A 17,334-nucleotide genomic window follows, 5' to 3' on the forward strand; every position below is an offset into this window, starting at 1 on the left:
ATGTCAACTATTTCGGAAATAATTTTAATTACATGTAATAATTGTACTAATTTACCGCATTAATTTTTGCATATCATTTTATGGGAAAATGGAAAATTGAAATATTTTATCGTTTGGCACAAGCAGCGGGCGCACCTTGACCTATCGACGGGTGCCATGGTCTATACCATTGTAACTCAAACTCGACTGTTATCACTTGCGTTGAACTGCTGACTCGACTTTGAGTCTACGACTATCGATGTTCAACTCCTTAACGTTTTAATTTCGAACTTAATCCAGGAGATCAGGGAACCCCTGAAGCAAGCTTGGAAGAATTTTGCCTTTGTAGAAGACATTTTTGATGGAACTAATCGCATTTGCGTAACATGGGGAGAAAAACCACGAAAATGTCCCACGGTTAACCTGACGGCAAAGGGACTCTAAGCCATGATCCCCCTACCATTGAAGATAATTAACGTCAGCACTGTGGTCGGTGCGAGTCGGATGCGGAATTAGTTTCGAACAAATTAGTTTTCTGTGGCACCTTTGTAAGTGCTAATCGAGACGCCTTTCTTTCAGCAAAAAAAATTTTAGCATGGAAGGAGATGTAATTTTATATCGCAATTTGTATAGATTTTTCCTATTTTTTCGATCCGTCTATTACTGTTGGTGCAATTATAGTGCGAAAATGAAATCGCTGATTAATCATCACACCCGATCTTTTCTTAAAAGAACCAATAAGTAAAATAGAAAAAATTAGATTACATAGAACGCAGAATAAGTAAATGTAAGAAAAACTGTTTAAAAAAATAAAATTTATAACAGTGTTTCTAACAAGATTAATCTGTTAATCTTTGAAATCTGTGAAAATTAATTTAATAAGTTCAAACTAATTTCTATTTGAGGAAATATTATTTAGAGGCAAAAATGGCAAAAAATATCATTAAAGATGGTAAATTTTTAAATTCTTCGTTGAATTTGATTAAATTTTAAGCTTTTAAATAACATAAAAGATTGCATTAGCGATACTGCGCGGAACCCAAACGATACTTTGTACTTCAGTTAGAAAAACCGCATTAATTTTTCTAAAATTCAAAACTATTTGGTAACCTTGACAAACTAATTCTGGTGAAAAAAATTTAAAAACAAGGAACGAAATTAGTAACAAAAATATTACTAGAGTAACTAGGAACGTTGGAGATTTTTTTAACCCAGAAAATACTTCTTATCTAAACATTTAAAATGTCACATAAATCAAAGCATTTAAAGATGCAGTTATCAAAACTCAAAACGTATTTCTTTACGAAGAAAAAAATACGTTCAATGCTTTAAAACCTTCAAATAGTAAAGTAACTTGAAATCAAGCTACAGTTAACACAATTATAAAAACAGAACATTAGTCAACTTATCGTAGAAATAGCATTAGTTAAATAGTTAAAATAACATACGTTATAATATAGTAAGATATAATATAATAAGTAATAAAATACATAAGTTAAATAAGTTAATACAGAAAATAAAAAGTTACTTACTTTCAAATGAAACATTAAACACGCAATCCACGCTTTAAAGTTATTCTTAACAAAAGACAGACAACACGAGAACTGAAATAGAAAATGCTTTTCAGAATATTGAACATCAAAAAAGAAAAATCAGAGTTAGTGACGCAACAGAGCAGTCACCTAAATCAATTAAATCCCAATTCTAAACATAGTTACAAAATAAATAAAAAGAAGAAAAAGAATCGAAAAGCAAATATAATAAATGCAGAAATGAAGTAAATCCAAAACATTACCTTAAATCTTCTCGAATTTTTAAAAATCTAATAACTAACTCTCCTTCAGATAGATAATAAAAGCACAGATAGCACAAATAAAAGCACATAAGCACAAATAAAAGCACAAATAAAATTTCAGAACTAGAATGCATTTAATTAGAATTAAGGACACTCAACTCGAAGAGAGAGAATACCAACTTTGGTTTTCTAGGGTTGTTATAATTTTGAACTGTTTACCCCTTATTTGTTATTTGGAATGCTCCGAGCTAAAGTCGCCAATTTAAAATTCGCTGATTAAAAAAGTTTGAAGTAAATGCTACATGGAATTTTAACCTCCATATTTTATTTAAGTATATTTAAACAAGTTGCGAAGTGCTTTACTGTTTTAAAAATACTGACATAAATCGGAACGAGATACGAGAACGAAATAATTTAGTGTGCTTTTAAATCGTTTAGTCAAAAACATAATGATGCATTTTATTAAAACAAATGATTTTATATTGGTTATGATTTTCAAATCAATTTTATTTATTTCAAATTTTAAACCCTTGTCTTTGAAGAAAACAAAAAATATACAAATTTCTTTCGAAGTTTTTTTTTTCACACCATGATTTTATCTTTACGAATTAATTAACTTGCTTTTGTGCCTATGAAGACGTGTCTTACTATCAAAGTTCGTCTCATTTTCGACTGATTAGACCAGTGTTTCCCAAACTTATGATTTTTGTGTACCCTTTCTAAATTGTTCGTAACGCTGTGTACCACTAATAAAAAATGAATGCATTTTTTACTATAAATATTTTCACAAAAGTTAAAAATCACAACTGGCTGTTGACACCACTAATTACTGCAAAAAATGGCCAATAGAAAATTACGTAATCGTAAACTTTCATGGCTAGCTTTGTCTTTAAACAAAAATTTTTGAAATTTTCGTTTGCTGCAAGATATTTCGCATAAGAACGCGTACCCTCGTTAAACTGTTCCCGTATCCCTGGGGGTACGCGTACCACACTTTGGGAAACACTGGATTAGACAGATCAAATCTCATTTGTAGCCCCAAACCTTATTCTAGTTTGAATCGTTATGCTATTTGAACACATAAAATTTATCGTCTGCAAAAATTTCAACCTGTTTCCGATTAACTAATGTGCTCAAATGTTATCTTGAGCTCTATAACTAATGACAATGCATGCTCCAATTATTTCAAAATATAGTTTAATCCTAAAAGCAGGAGAATGGTAGAAAGTTATATTCCTTCATGTTCATTTTACGTATTTCTCGGCATCTCGAGATTTTTTAAGCAAATTGAAAAGTGTTGGAACACAAATAGTAAATTGCTTCACTCTAGGATAATTTCATGCAAAAAAAAATATTCCTTCTTAACTTTTTTCATTTTATTTAATTGTAAAAAAAAGAGACGCAAATTTTTATGAATGTAATTTTTAATGTAAAAATACAAAAGGTGAATAAAATCGGTCGTGCAGTTTTTGAGTAATGAAATAATTCGATTAGCTCAATATACTCTCTGGATATGGCAAAATAATTAATATTAGCATAAAGATATTCAAATTTTCGACCGCTCTCGGTTTCAAACTATTTAGAATTTTTTTTCTTTAGATTGCGGCTATCCCCATACTCTTAGGATCAAAAATCTCAGAATCCATCAAAAAAAAAAAGATAAGAAAGAAAAAAGGTACGTTTATACAGGAAAAGAGTTAACCTAACTTAAATATCGTCTGCACTCATTAATTTGCAAATTTATGGTTGAACTTGTATATAAGGCTACGTTGCTTGTAGTATAGAACACACATATTGAACCGAGTATTGCATAGAGCCACATTTAATAATTGCCTGCAGAGTGGGGGAAACCGTTATTAATTATAAAGGGTCACATATTATATGGGCTATTTTATAGGGCCCCATATTATATGAGCTATTATATAGAGCTCCATATTATAATAGTTAATAATGTCGCAACAATCATCGTGCTGTAGTATAATAACTTTGAAGGTATACAGTTTAAGGTTAAAGTCCCTTTGGCATCGGGCTAACCGTAAGAGGTTTTCATAGTTTTCGCTTCAATGTCATACAATAGACAGCAGTGTCTCATTGTTCACTATGTTGACGTAAAATATCATCAGTGGTAAATGAATCATATTTTAAAACTCCTTGCCACTTTTCGTGGTTTTCTTCCTGTTGTAAAGCAAATCCCGGTTAGTTCCATCAAGATGGCCTCCTAGAAGGTTAGTTTGTTCCAATGCGTGATCCGAAAATTCCCTTATATTCAGGGTTGTGTTCTTATTTCACAGCTACGGAGTTGAACATTAATAGTTGTAAACTCGTAAATGGCTCTAGATTTTAATTTATTATGTTTTTATCTATTTTAAAATATATTAACTAATATTGAAATGAGCTATTTTAAAAACTATGAAATTTTGAGAAAATAACTTAAAATCGGGACCATAACTTAAAAGACAGATTTAAAACTATTAAAATCACAATAAATATGACATTTTGAGTTCATATAATAATAGTGCTAGCTGCATATACACTACTTGCAATTGTGTAACTAATTGATGGTAATTATGTATTTGTCACCAATTCATACAATGTTTGAAGAACATAATTCCTTGTTCTGTAATTACCTTGTTTTGAAATTACGAGTATTTTTTTTAAATTTATACCAATATAAACATTTTAATAAATTATCTTTCCTAAAATAACCTAATAAGGATTGAATAACTTTTCATCAGTTAATACGTGATAATTATTCAATAATAACCGTTCGATAACCAATAATAAACGATGACCATTCAACTTCCGTTGAAATTTCGTTGTAAATTTTAAAAGAAAAACATTGTTAAAGAAAAAACTAATAAAAAAACAACAATCAAATCACAAATCTAGCTATAAAATAAATGAAAAGAAAAAACAAATAGTAAACAATAAATGCTATATTATACATAGCAAAGAAAATTGTACTTACTTGTTAAATTCTAACCATTACTTTTAATTTTCTTAAAATATTAAGCTCTTGCAGACAACTTTAAAAAAAACTTTAAGTAATAAACGCAGATTTAACATTTTTATGCTAGCATTTATCAAAGTGAATGAGATTTACCCACACTCCACTGGGAGAGAAAATACTTCTCATCTATTTATTTTTTTAAAAAAAATATTTCAATTCCGTTTTGGTTTTCCAGGGTTGCTATAATCTTATTAATGTAATTTCACATTTGCAATGTTCTAATCTAAAGTCGCCAATTTAAAATCCCGGGTTAATAAAACTTGAATTTAATGGTACTTACAATTTTTACATTTTGATTTTCCTAAAGAGTATTAAAATGTATTGAAAATACTTTGTTATTTTAAAAAATTGTGACAAAGATCAGACCTAGAAACGAAACATTTTATTTCCAATTTCAATTATTTAGTCGAAAACATAACGTATTTTATTGAAACAAAGGATTTTGTGAAGGTTTATGAATTTCGAAATAGTTATTTTTTATCTCGAATTTTTAAACCGTTGTTTCGAACAAAACAATATCTATCTAAAATTCTTTTCAAATCTACAGTTCCTGTCAAAATAATTAGATGCACTACAAGTTTCTATGTAAAATCTTAATTATCTATACAGCATTATTAACGCGACTAAAACCGGTTTACACTTCCTAACGTTCGTGTATCAGTTGGTTAAATTAGACTATTTATAATATAGTCGATGATTGGATAAATTAGACGATTTATTATATAAATAAAGAATAATTATATCTGGTATTATATTAGTATATTATAATAATCGTACCAAATTATTAGGCATCATAGTTGCATGCTTTACACGAGTTTATACGCAATACTTTTATATTTAACCATACATGTAATAGGTTTTAATTCAGGAGATTTTTTATATGCTTATACTATATGTATTTCTTTTTAACGTATTACATTACAAATTGAACCGATTGATAAACGAACGTAAACAAGCGCAAACCGGTTTCAGTAGCGTAAAAGCAATAAAGCTGTATAATATCATCTGATAATTAAGATTTTACATAGAATCTTATAGTGCGTCTGATAATTTCGCCAGTGACTGTATGTAAATTTCTTTTTGATCTAAAACTCTAAATTTCTTTTTTACAGAATCATTTTCGTACTACCTTTTAGTTAACTTGTTTTCGTGCCTAGAAGGTTAGAATATTAGGATCAAAAGTTCATCAACTTTCCGATTGACTAGAGCGACTACATATTGCGATTGACTACATATGTGTATTTAATTTCGAACGACAGTCAAACCCCGATATAGTGAACATGGTTAATAGTGAACTCCCGGATATAGTGAACCAAATGTTCGGTCCCTTACCTTGCTATACACGCATAATATCATTTTTTGTGGACATAGTGAACCAAAAAAGTGAGGAAGTTGGATATAATGAACTTTTTTCAGTCTTCGACCGATTTTTTTCTAAATTTTTTTGATATTTTCAGGGAATATAAACTATCCAAATCTGAAGTTTGTAACATATGGAAAAATAGGCAATTAATAATTTCTACTTATGAAAAAAATTTAGATGGCAGAAAAAAGTTGAAAAAAGCAGATCACAAGGATGATGAAGAAGCATTACTGAAGTGGTTCACCATTCGAAGAAGCCGCAATTTTCCTGTATCTGGACAAATGTGGATGAATTTGCTAAATGTTTTTATGAGACTACTTTCATGAGCTCGAAAGGCTGGTTAGACAGGTTTAAAAAACGGAATGACAGAAATTCAGGAAAAATGATCTGAGAATCGGGAAGTGTTTCCATAACTGATGTTGAGGATTGCTCATCAGCTGAAGATTACTAACTTTTTTTTTGAAGCAAGACGAAGAGTAATGAAAAATAACACATTTTTTGCTACTGCATACTATTTTTCAGTCATTTATTTGAATAATGTGCAATAAAAGGGAGGAGTTTGGGAACCATTAGGCAAATTATCTGCGTAACGGATATAGTGAACACCCGGTTATAGTGAACCGAAATTTCGGTCCCTTGAGGGTTCACTATAGCGGGGTTTGACTGTATAACAGTTTTGTTTTTAGTTTAGTCTTTTGTTTAAAACATTTTTTTCAATTAAACAATTTAACTTGAATTTATATTACTTATGTAATACATTTTTTCCTGCTTTCATTCTGTGAGCATTGAATTTTTTTTTTGTTAGAATTTTTTTTTAAAATGAATTTTTGTATTTTGTGATGATAAAAAAAACCTTTCTTCTCTCCAATGTTTATTTATTTTATGATAAATCTATTTTTGATATGATAGAAATGACAATTGTTTTTTTTTTTATTTAAAGTATTAGTTTTATTTTTTATTTTTCTTATGAATTCTAGTAAATGAACTCCTTTAATTTCCTACAAATATATTACAAAGTTCATAGATAAAAATGTTTAAATAAATATTACCACATTTGTCGTTAATATGTCTAAATATATGTGCGGCTACTTGTTGGTCAACCTGCTGTACAAGTGGCCATTGACTCAAAAAAGTTGTGCCTCCCTAAACTAGGCAAACAAAAAAAAAAGGTTTGAAACACTTAAAGATTTATAAATAGAAATTGTAAAATTCTATGTAAAATTAATTTCTACTTTGAACTATGCTTCAAGAGTTGAAGCAAAAGGTAGAAAGGAGTTCTCCAGGAAGGAAAAGACAAAACAAAAATACATGATATTAAACATACCAATTCTTTCTGCTATAAAAATCAGACTTCATAACTGATAAAATGAAAATAATTTTGATAAAATTTCATAAGAGAAATGAAATTTTTTTCACCGTTTTATCTAAAATTTAGTTTTGTCCGTAAGTTAATTTCGCAGCCACAGAACTATATCTAGTTTAGTAATTTGTTTCTGTGTGTGTAACATAAATTGTAAATTAGTAAAATAAGCCACATTTAAATAATACACAATTTCAAATTAATAATTTAATTTAATAAATTAATTTAATAAATTATATAAAATAAGCCACAAAAAATAAGCCACATATAAATAATCCCATGATCCATATTGCTTGATTATAAATCTCGTTCGCTTCAAAAATATACAAGTTGGAAATACAGTCGGTTTGCTTCGAGCTCACAAAAGCAGGTACCCATTTTCAAGACTTGCCAGACGTAAGTAAGAAGTAACAAGAGTAATTCAAAATATAAACTGGAAAATATGCATACGAAAAATGGAAAAATAAAGACGAGAAGCAGAACTAGAAAAACTAGAGTAGCTGAGAGAGAAAAAAGATAAGAAAAACCACTATTGCAGATATGGGCAAAATTCATTTCCACAGGCTAGGGAGAGGTCGCGAGGAACTAATGTCGTTAACAAGGGAATTAGTATTCCTCATGGATAAAAACAAGATTCCAGGGTATCAAGATGAGCTGATGTGACTGGGGATGAAATAATTTCGTCACTGTCGAAATTGAATTTATCCCCAAGGTTCTACCAGTGCGCAGCAATTAATTATTTACTGAATTCTTGAAAACGGACATATCTACAGCGTTCATTATGTCTAAATTTTAATGAGCTTCAAGCTTTTTTTTTTAAATTGCTAATATTTTCACCCATTTTGGTTTTTGAGTAATTTTTAGTCACGCTAACGGAACTAAGTCTCTTAAAGATACTATTAGTTTTGATAATCGCTGGAATATTTACAGCATTCCTTGTCAGTGCGACTTTGGCTATACAACGGGCAAACAAGATGCGGTTTAAGATTTAGGCTTAAGGCAGTGTTTCCCAAACTTATGACTTTTGTGGACCCTTTCTAAATTCTTCGTAACGCTGTGCACCACTAATAAAAAAAAGAATGTATTTTTTACTATAAAAAAATTGCACAAAAGTTAAAAATCACAACTGGTTGTTGGTGTTGACACCACTAATTATTAACTGAACTCCGCGAAAAATAGTCAATAGAAAAATACGCAATCGTAAATTTTTAAGGCTAGCTTTGTTTTTAAATAAAAAATTTTGAAATTTTCGTTTGTTGCAAGATATTTCGCATAAGAACGCATACCCCCGTTAAACACTTCCCGCACCCCTGGGGACACGCGTACCACACTTTGGGAAACACTGGCTTAAGGGAACATGATAGATACCTCCGTAATCAAGAACTCGGAAAATCAATTGCTGCACATTGTTAGAATCTTCGGCAAGAATTCAATTTGGACAATGCCAAAATTATTTCTACCTCAGTCATATCAGCTCATCTTGATACTCTGGAACGATAATCAGTAACCTTTGAGGTCTTCACAAAATTCTTTAGCTGTATGAAATTATTTAATTCACGATAATTTGGAGTTACATTTTCTGTTTACGAATTAAAGATTTAGTCGGAGTTACGTTGAAACGAAATTTCAGAGAACTGCTAAAAAAAAAACTGATTTTTGAAAAATAAAGTTTTTGCAATATTCATAATGAGATGCTAAATTTATAAAAATTCCAATTTCGCTTTTTTATAGCTTTTCAATTGTACGGCAGTATTTTGCTTAAGTTTTATTGTTTTTTTTTTTAATTTTTTTTTAATAATAGAGTTTAATAATTCATTAACTGCAAACTTATTGGGTTTTTTTCTCTTCAATGAAATAAATTACAACCTTTATAAATAAACAAGTGTTTTAAGTGAATGGAAAGTAATATTTTATAGACCAATAATGTTTTAATAAATTAATTGCAATTTTATTTCGTAACATTTCTTATCCCTTACGCTACTTTTATAAAGGAGCTTAATAATTCTACGCACAACTTTTTTCAACAAATAAAAAAAAGAAGAAAATATGCTTGTTTTCTTTTGTCAAATGGTCTTTTGTAGTTATTCACAGGACTAAATAGTGAATAGAAGGTTAGATTTGAAGAGCTTCTGATTTCAGTCAGTGACGTCACGGCGGCGCATCATCAACTTCTCGCTTTGAAAATAAATTGTTTCGCATTAACTAGCAATCTTTTTTTAAACTTGTGCATTTATTGTTTTCCATGTATTTTGTTTTATTCTGTGGTGATTTTCTTCTCACCTGATTATAAAAATTTAACAGTAGTAATCAAATATCAGTTTGCCTGACAGCTATCGGCTAGAATTATAATAAACACAAAATGAGAAAACGTAATTTTTCCATGCTTTACTTCAGAAAATATAAAGATCTCATCAAATAAGTTATAAAATGTACTGGAATAATTTATATTGCAGTGAATAAAAAAATAATGTTTTTCGTTTAGACGCTCAAGAACTTTTATTGAAATCGATACAGTCTCGTGACTTTAAACAGAAAAAAAAATTACTGGGTAGAAGAAAATAAAAGCCCGAACATCAATAATAAAAGTTATTAATGCTTAAAAATTATTTCAATTTCATAATCGATTTATTAATGGTCGATTTATTATTCAAAATATTTTAATGCTTTAATTATAACGTCTTAATTTTAAATATTTATGAGCAAACGTAATATTTCTATCATTATATGTCCATGGATGTTAGCATTTAAGGTTTTTGTTTTCTAGGGATAATGCATAAAAAAATTTGCTATCATTTATCAAAAAATATATTAAATGTAAGCTTCCCGATTAATAAACCGATTAAATGTTATCGGACAAAAGGCAACCATAAAAGTGTCAGTATATGCTTTCTTTTATTTAACAGTAAAAGTTAAAAACTTAAATTAGAAAAAGATAATGAACCGTAAAAGACAAGCGTTGAGATATATTTTTCCAACTTTAAAATATTATTTTTAATACTATAAGAAAATCTATGAATACTTTATTTTTGAACAGAAATAATTTTTCGGCAGTCTAAAGTTTGTCAGCTATTATCAGAAAAGTGTCGAACATTCAACTCTTTTCTTACAGAAAATATAAACTGCCCAGTTTTTATATCCTTTAGTTGTGATTTTCGAGACCTGTGTGCGACGTGACGACGTCATGAGGTGGAGAATTATAACTTCAGCTTTGAGTACGGAATGAACCAGCGCTTCTCTACACAGAATATCAATATCACGTTATATTGCGTCGAAAAGGTGTTACGTTTGTGCCAAATGTCGTCGAATATATTAGAAAATAGGTCTCTAGCGAATATGGCGTAGCATTTGTTTTTGTTTGATAATTCCAGTTTTGAGTTCATTCTAAGCTTCAATTTTTTCTTGTTTTATGAGTAAAATGGAAATTTTTAAGCTTAATAATAAAAAGTTAGATTCTATTAAAAAAAAAACATAAAACAAATAGGATGACTTGCTTGAGTTCGCCATGGATCAAAAATGGAGTAATTTCCCGGCTAAAACTGAGGAATAAAATGTGCTTCATGCTACATTCTGTCATTATTTCAAAAAATTTCATTTTAGTTATTTAATTTAGAAATAATTTTATAACCCATAAGCTTACAAAAAAAATAGGCTGTTAGAGGAAATAGATATTGTTATGCAATAGAAAGATCAACGTAATGGACAAATATTTCAAAATTGAGATTTCTATTCATTTATTTCCTTTTGACACGATAAATTTCAATCGTGAAAAATATATTTTTCTTCAATCAAAAAAAATCAATTTTTTTTACTATCGGATTTTTAAAAAATTCTACTTAAGCCTTGATAGGATCAGCAATGGAAAGAAAATGGTTGTCAAGCCTCTTTCCTAGAAATCTATCATAAAGCACTTAGTTGTTTTTTCATTGCACGACAGGAAAGTCTTGCCAACATTTTTGAAATTTTAACTTTATTTATGGAAATTTTATTTATGTCTACAAGCTCTGTTATAGCCAGTTTATTAAAGGCAGACAATTACATATTATTTTCCACCTTTCAACACAATTTCGATTGAATTACATCGAAAAATATTTATTAGAACTCGATTGATTCAATCTTTTGAGAAAGAACTGTGGTGGCTCAGAAGATAGAGTTTGCCTTCCAATGAGGTTCGAATTACAGCAATGGCTGGTCCATACGAATTCCGCACCCGGTTAGCGCCGATCACGGTGATGACGGAAAATATCCTCAGTGTTAGACAGATTACGGGTTAGAGTTCCCTCGCCCTTATGTTGAACGTGGGAAGTTTCAGTGGTTTTCCACTCCATGTAACGCAAATGCGGGATAGTTCCGTCAATAAGTCCTCCACGATGACAAATTTCTCCCAATACTTGTTCCAGAAGTTCCCTTACCTTCTGGATTGGGTTCAAAATTTCAAAGCTTAAAAGTTGAACATTAGTAGTCGTAAACTCAAAAAGTGGGTCGGCTGTTCAACGACGGTAATAAATTAAGAAAAATAAAAATTTTAGAGGAAACGCTTTCGTATACGGCGTGTTCCATAAAGACCACCCTTAACGTGTATTTCTAAAATACTTGTCAAAGTAAAGATATTAAAGTATGCATAACGCAGGGATGATACAGCAAAATATAAAAAATGCATGATAAACTACAACGTACAATAAACTAATTAACAATTACAATGTACAATAAACTAATAAACAATTACAATGTACAATAAACTAATAGAATTTCAAAAGTTCAAAATAATTAAATCTAGTGTCAGTGATTGATATCAAAGTTCTACATTAAATGTCAGAAAAGTACCTACTAATTAAACAAAAATTATCTTTGCCACTTTTTAATAAATGAATGTCATTCAAACTGACATTTGATGCTTTTTAACACGAACTATTTTTAAAAAAATGGAAGATCTGAATATGAAAATGATCATTAATATTTAACAGGGGTAATTAGAGCTTCGTAAAAAAACACCTGAAATTTTAATGGCGAAAAAAGTTTAATCAGGTGACATACATGATCATTGTAGTAAAATTCCTGCCAATAGAAAATTCTAATTATAATTTTATAAACTTGAAATTGATATATTTTAAATCTCATTTTGTGGAATTTGAATAATAAAAATATAAATTAAAGTCACTAAAATTATGAACCATATTATTTTAAGTAATTAAAATAAAAATAACAATATTATTGTAATTGTGTATCTCATAATATTATAATTTATTACAATATTAGGAAATTCGTAACAATATGTGATGTTATAATTCTTAACACACATCCGGACAATCCTTGAGTAAAATTAATAAAAAATATTTAAAATAGTTTAAGAAAAATGATTTTAAAATTTTCAGAACTATTAGTTTTTAATAATCTGTGAATATTGAACTTTAATGTTATAAATACATTTTGAAATATAAGTAGGCAACATGCCAAAAGTTAATTTTTTTATCAGTGAAAATTCAATTATCAAAACTAAATTGCGTGAATATGAAGAGCGATATGTGAAAATTAAATAGTTTGAATAAAAAACAAATTGTTCAATGTTAAAAACGCTTGATTACAAATCGTAATGTTTGATTCTAAAGTAGCACAGGTGTGAATTGAAACCTGATTTTAAAATCGCATGAATATAAATCGTGATGCTCTGTTTTAAAACGCGTGTATACGAACTATAGTGGGTAATTAAATCCTGTGATGCAAATCACAATGTTATTTTTAAATCACGTGTACAGAAATCAGATTTGTGGATTTTAAATATTGTAAATATACAAATCTCGATATTTGATTTTGATATCTCACGAATACGCTATGTGTATATGTTACAAATTGGTAGATAAATTTCTTCTTAACTAATTATAAATCCGATAAAACTTACTTATGTAACTGTTTAATTGCAATTAGCAATTTTAAACTGGAGTGTTACAGAAAAATTATAAAATCGTGAATTATTCTAGTTCTCTCAGTTAATAGTAGATAATTATATAATTATACATATTTTAACATCTAACCTTCCTAAATCATGTATGTTTAAACATTCAACCTTCCTAAAATAACTTTGACACATTCAATATTTGTAAACCATTTAAATACATATTCATGCATTTAAATACATAATAACTTAGAATGATTGTATATAAATAAAAAAAAATCGAAATTCATTGCAATTGAAAAGAGCTAGAAACAAAATTATTGATAAAAAAACATTCATATTATAAAAATGGGAAAAAAAAACGAATAGAATAATATATAAACATCTCTAATAAGTGCATAAACAAAAATGGAAACTTACATTATAGATTGCATGTCCTATGGAAGATGAAATGCCCACTCTTGCAACAAACACTAGACGAGAGAGAATACTGTTTTGGTTTTCTAGGGTTGTTATAATCTTATATTGTTTCTGTCTGCTTTTTTCTAATTTGCCGAACAGAAGTCGCCAACTCAAAATTCGCCAATAAAAAAAGTGTGAACTAAAATGTTTCAACATCTTGATTTTCTTGAAGTGTATTAAAATAAATTGCGTAATGCTTTACCATTTTAAGAAAAGCATAAATCAGAACGAGAACGAAATATTTCATTACGCATTTAAATCGTGTAGTTGAAAACGTAATGCATTTTATTAAAATAGATGATTTTATGTTGGTCACGATTTTCGAAATTTAGCGTTTTTCCCAATTTTTTGTTATTGTATAACATAATTAAATTTCTTTTTTAAGTTTTTCCTTTAGTTCTAACTTTCTAATTTAATTCCTGTTTCATCAGAATCTTAGTGGAGTTTTTTCTTAAGCATTTTGATATTCCAACGTTAGAGGGTGTTATCTAAAGATTGGCTAAACTTGAGTATGAACAAGAGAAAAACCATTTAAATCATTTTGATACAAGTTCCACAGCCGGCTCGCACTGAACACAGTGCTAACGTGCAATATTCTCAGAAGTAGACGGGTTAGAATCTTTTTGCCATCAAGCTAACCACGGGAGGATTTTCTCTGCATGTAACGCAACTGCGGGATAGGTTCATCCAGGAGTTCAAAATTACAAAGTTATGGAGATGAACATGAGTAGTATCAAAACATTTCTGCAGGCGGTTCAACGACAATAAAATGCATCAATAAAGTGTAACTGAATGTTGGAAATCAAAATGGTATTTTTCATTATACGAGTAAAATACATTAATAACGAACCGCAGTGGCTCTACTTACAGAGAGTTCGCCTCCACATGAAGTGACCCAGGTTCATATCCCTGCGGTGGCTCATTGATTCGTTTTCCGATAGGAAAAATCATAGTTCAGACGTAAAATATCCTCAGTTGCTGTAAGGAACATGGGTTATAATCCCCTCGCCGACATGCTAACCATATCTGGATTTCCTCTTCATATAATGCAGACGTGGGTTAGTTCCATCAAAAAGTCCTCCACGAAAGTTATATCCTCCCAATGCATGATCCAGGACTTTCCTTGTCTTCTGAATAGGGATCAAAGTTACAAGGCTGCTGAATCGAACATTGACTGCTGTTAACTCAGAATTGGGTGAGCTGTTCATTGCCGGTATTAATATACAAATATACATTTTATTTTATTTTACAACCATCGTTCAACAGCCGACCCAATGTTTTGGATTTACGACTACTAATGTTTATCCCCGAAGACTTGTTATTTTAAACCCAATGCAGAAGACAAGGGAACTTCTTCCTTCGTGGAAGATTTTCAGATGGAACTAACTCGCGTTCGCGTTACATGAAGAGGAAAATCCTAACTCCCTTTAATATTAAGTTATAAATTTCAAGCTTGGACGGGAAGTTGTCCTCTATGAGCCGAACCACCCTACAAAGAAAATTTTTTATAGACATATTAGGGGGGCTGCAAACGCCCCTTATGTCTTTTGTTTAGCTAACCGGGAGAGGGTACTTGAATCTATGTAGTAACCCGATCCCCGTATAAACATGGTTCAACTGCAAGGACCACGTGCTAGTGACCTACGCCTTAAGCGAGGTAAATTTTTTAAATTTTTTATATTTTTTTCTTCTGTTATTTTTCACATTATATTAATTATTTAATGTGCTTTTCGATATATTAAAGTATCCTGTACATAAAAATAATTTTTTTATTCGGGAAATTTCAAATAATGCTCAAAAACTCGAAAAATCCCGAAAAATTAGTTTATTTTTATTTTATTATTTTTTTAAACTTCTGTTACTGTGTTTTCACGATATTTTAGCATCCGAAATGTGTTCTGTGATTGAAATAAAGTGTCTTTCCTGGTGAAAGAACGCAAAACGGAATAAAAAATTAAATAAAATGGCGGGGAAAAGGTTCAAATTTCACGTCCGTCTAAGTCCCTTCAATATAAAGCTATAATTTTCAAACTCTGGCGTAAAGTTGGCCTCTATGAGAAAAAACACCCTACCAAGGAAAATATTTATAGACCATATAGGGGGGCAGCAAATGCCCCTTAAGTCTTTTGTTTAGCTAACCAGGAGAGGGTACTTAATGCTATGTAGTAGCCAGATCCATGCTTAAACGTGGGTCAACGGCTAAAACCGCGTGCTAGTGATTTACACCTTTAGCGAGGGGTTGCAGGTTCGAACCCCGGCAGCGATTAATTTTTAAAATTTTCTATATTTTTTTCATTTGTTTTTTTTACATTATATTATTTATTTTATGTCTTTTTGGATATATTAAAGGATCCTATATGTAAAAAATATTTTTTTTATTCGGGAAATTTCAAATAATGCTTAAAAACTCGAAAAATCCCGAAAAATTAGTTTATTTTTATTTTATTATGTTTTTAAACTTCTGTTACTGTATTTTCACGATAGTTTAGCATCCGAAATGTTTTCTGTGATTGAAATAAAGTGTCTTTCCTGGTGAAAGAACGCATAACGGAATAAAAAATGAAATAAAATGGCGGGGTAAAGGTTCAAATTTCACGTCCGTCTAAGTCCCTTTAATATTAAGCTATAATTTTCAAACTCGGGCGTAAAGTTGACTTCTATGAGAAGAAACACCCTACCAAGAAAAATATTTATAGACCATATAGGGGGGCAGCAAATGCCCCTTATGTCTTTTGTTTAGCTAACCTGTAAAGGGTCCTTAAAGCTATGTAGCAGCGCATTTCACGTATAAACGTGGGTCAACGGCTAAGACCGCGTGCTAGTGACTTACGCCTTAAGCGAGGGTTTGCAGGCTCGAACCCCGGCAGCTATCAATTTTTAAAATTTTCAATATTTTTTTCATTTGTTTTTTTTTTTACATTATATTATTTATTTGATGTCTTTTTGGATATATTAAAGGATCCTATATGCAAAAAATATTTTTTTTATTCGGGAAATTTCAAATAATGCTTAAAAACTCGAAAAATCCCGAAAAATTAGTTTATTTTTATTTTATTATTTTTTAAACTTCTATTACTGTATTTTCACGATAGTTTAGCTTCCGAAATGTGTTCTGTGATTGAAATAAAGTGTCTTTCCAGGAGAAAGAACGCATTACGGAATAAAAAATTAAATAAAATGGCGGGGAAAAGGTTCAAATTTCACGTCCGTCTAAGTCCCTTTAATATTAAGCTATAATTTTCAAACTCGGGCGTAAAGTTGGCCTCTATGAGAAGAAACACCCTACCAAGGGAAATATTAATAAACCATATAGGGGGGCAGTAAATGCCCCTTAAGTCTTTTGTTTAGCTAACCAGGTGAAGGGTACTTAAAGCTATGTAGCAGCGCGATTCACGTATAAACGTGGGTCAACGGCTAAGAACGCGTGCTAGTGACTTACGCCTTAAGCGAGGGTTTGCAGGTTCGAACCCCGGCAGCG

General features: G+C 30.1%; 1 protein-coding gene across 1 annotated transcript in view; it reads right to left on the reverse strand.

Annotated features, from left to right (window-relative positions):
• Positions 1 to 14,807, reverse strand: part of LOC107439353 (uncharacterized) — a 53,620-nt gene extending 38,813 nt beyond the window's left edge. Inside the window, exons 1-3 of the mRNA XM_087150492.1 lie at positions 14,725 to 14,807; positions 13,815 to 13,884; positions 1,512 to 1,583 (exon numbers count right to left, since the gene is read on the reverse strand). Coding sequence (XP_087006618.1) covers positions 1,512 to 1,583; positions 13,815 to 13,884; positions 14,725 to 14,807 — 225 coding nt within the window. The remainder of the gene's footprint in view (positions 1 to 1,511; positions 1,584 to 13,814; positions 13,885 to 14,724) is intronic.
• Between the last annotated feature and the right edge of the window lie 2,527 nt (positions 14,808 to 17,334).

This window comes from Parasteatoda tepidariorum, chromosome 9, assembly GCF_982258835.1.
Source record: "Parasteatoda tepidariorum strain Cologne lab strain chromosome 9, Ptep-v5.0, whole genome shotgun sequence".
Lineage (NCBI taxonomy): Eukaryota > Metazoa > Arthropoda > Arachnida > Araneae > Theridiidae > Parasteatoda > Parasteatoda tepidariorum.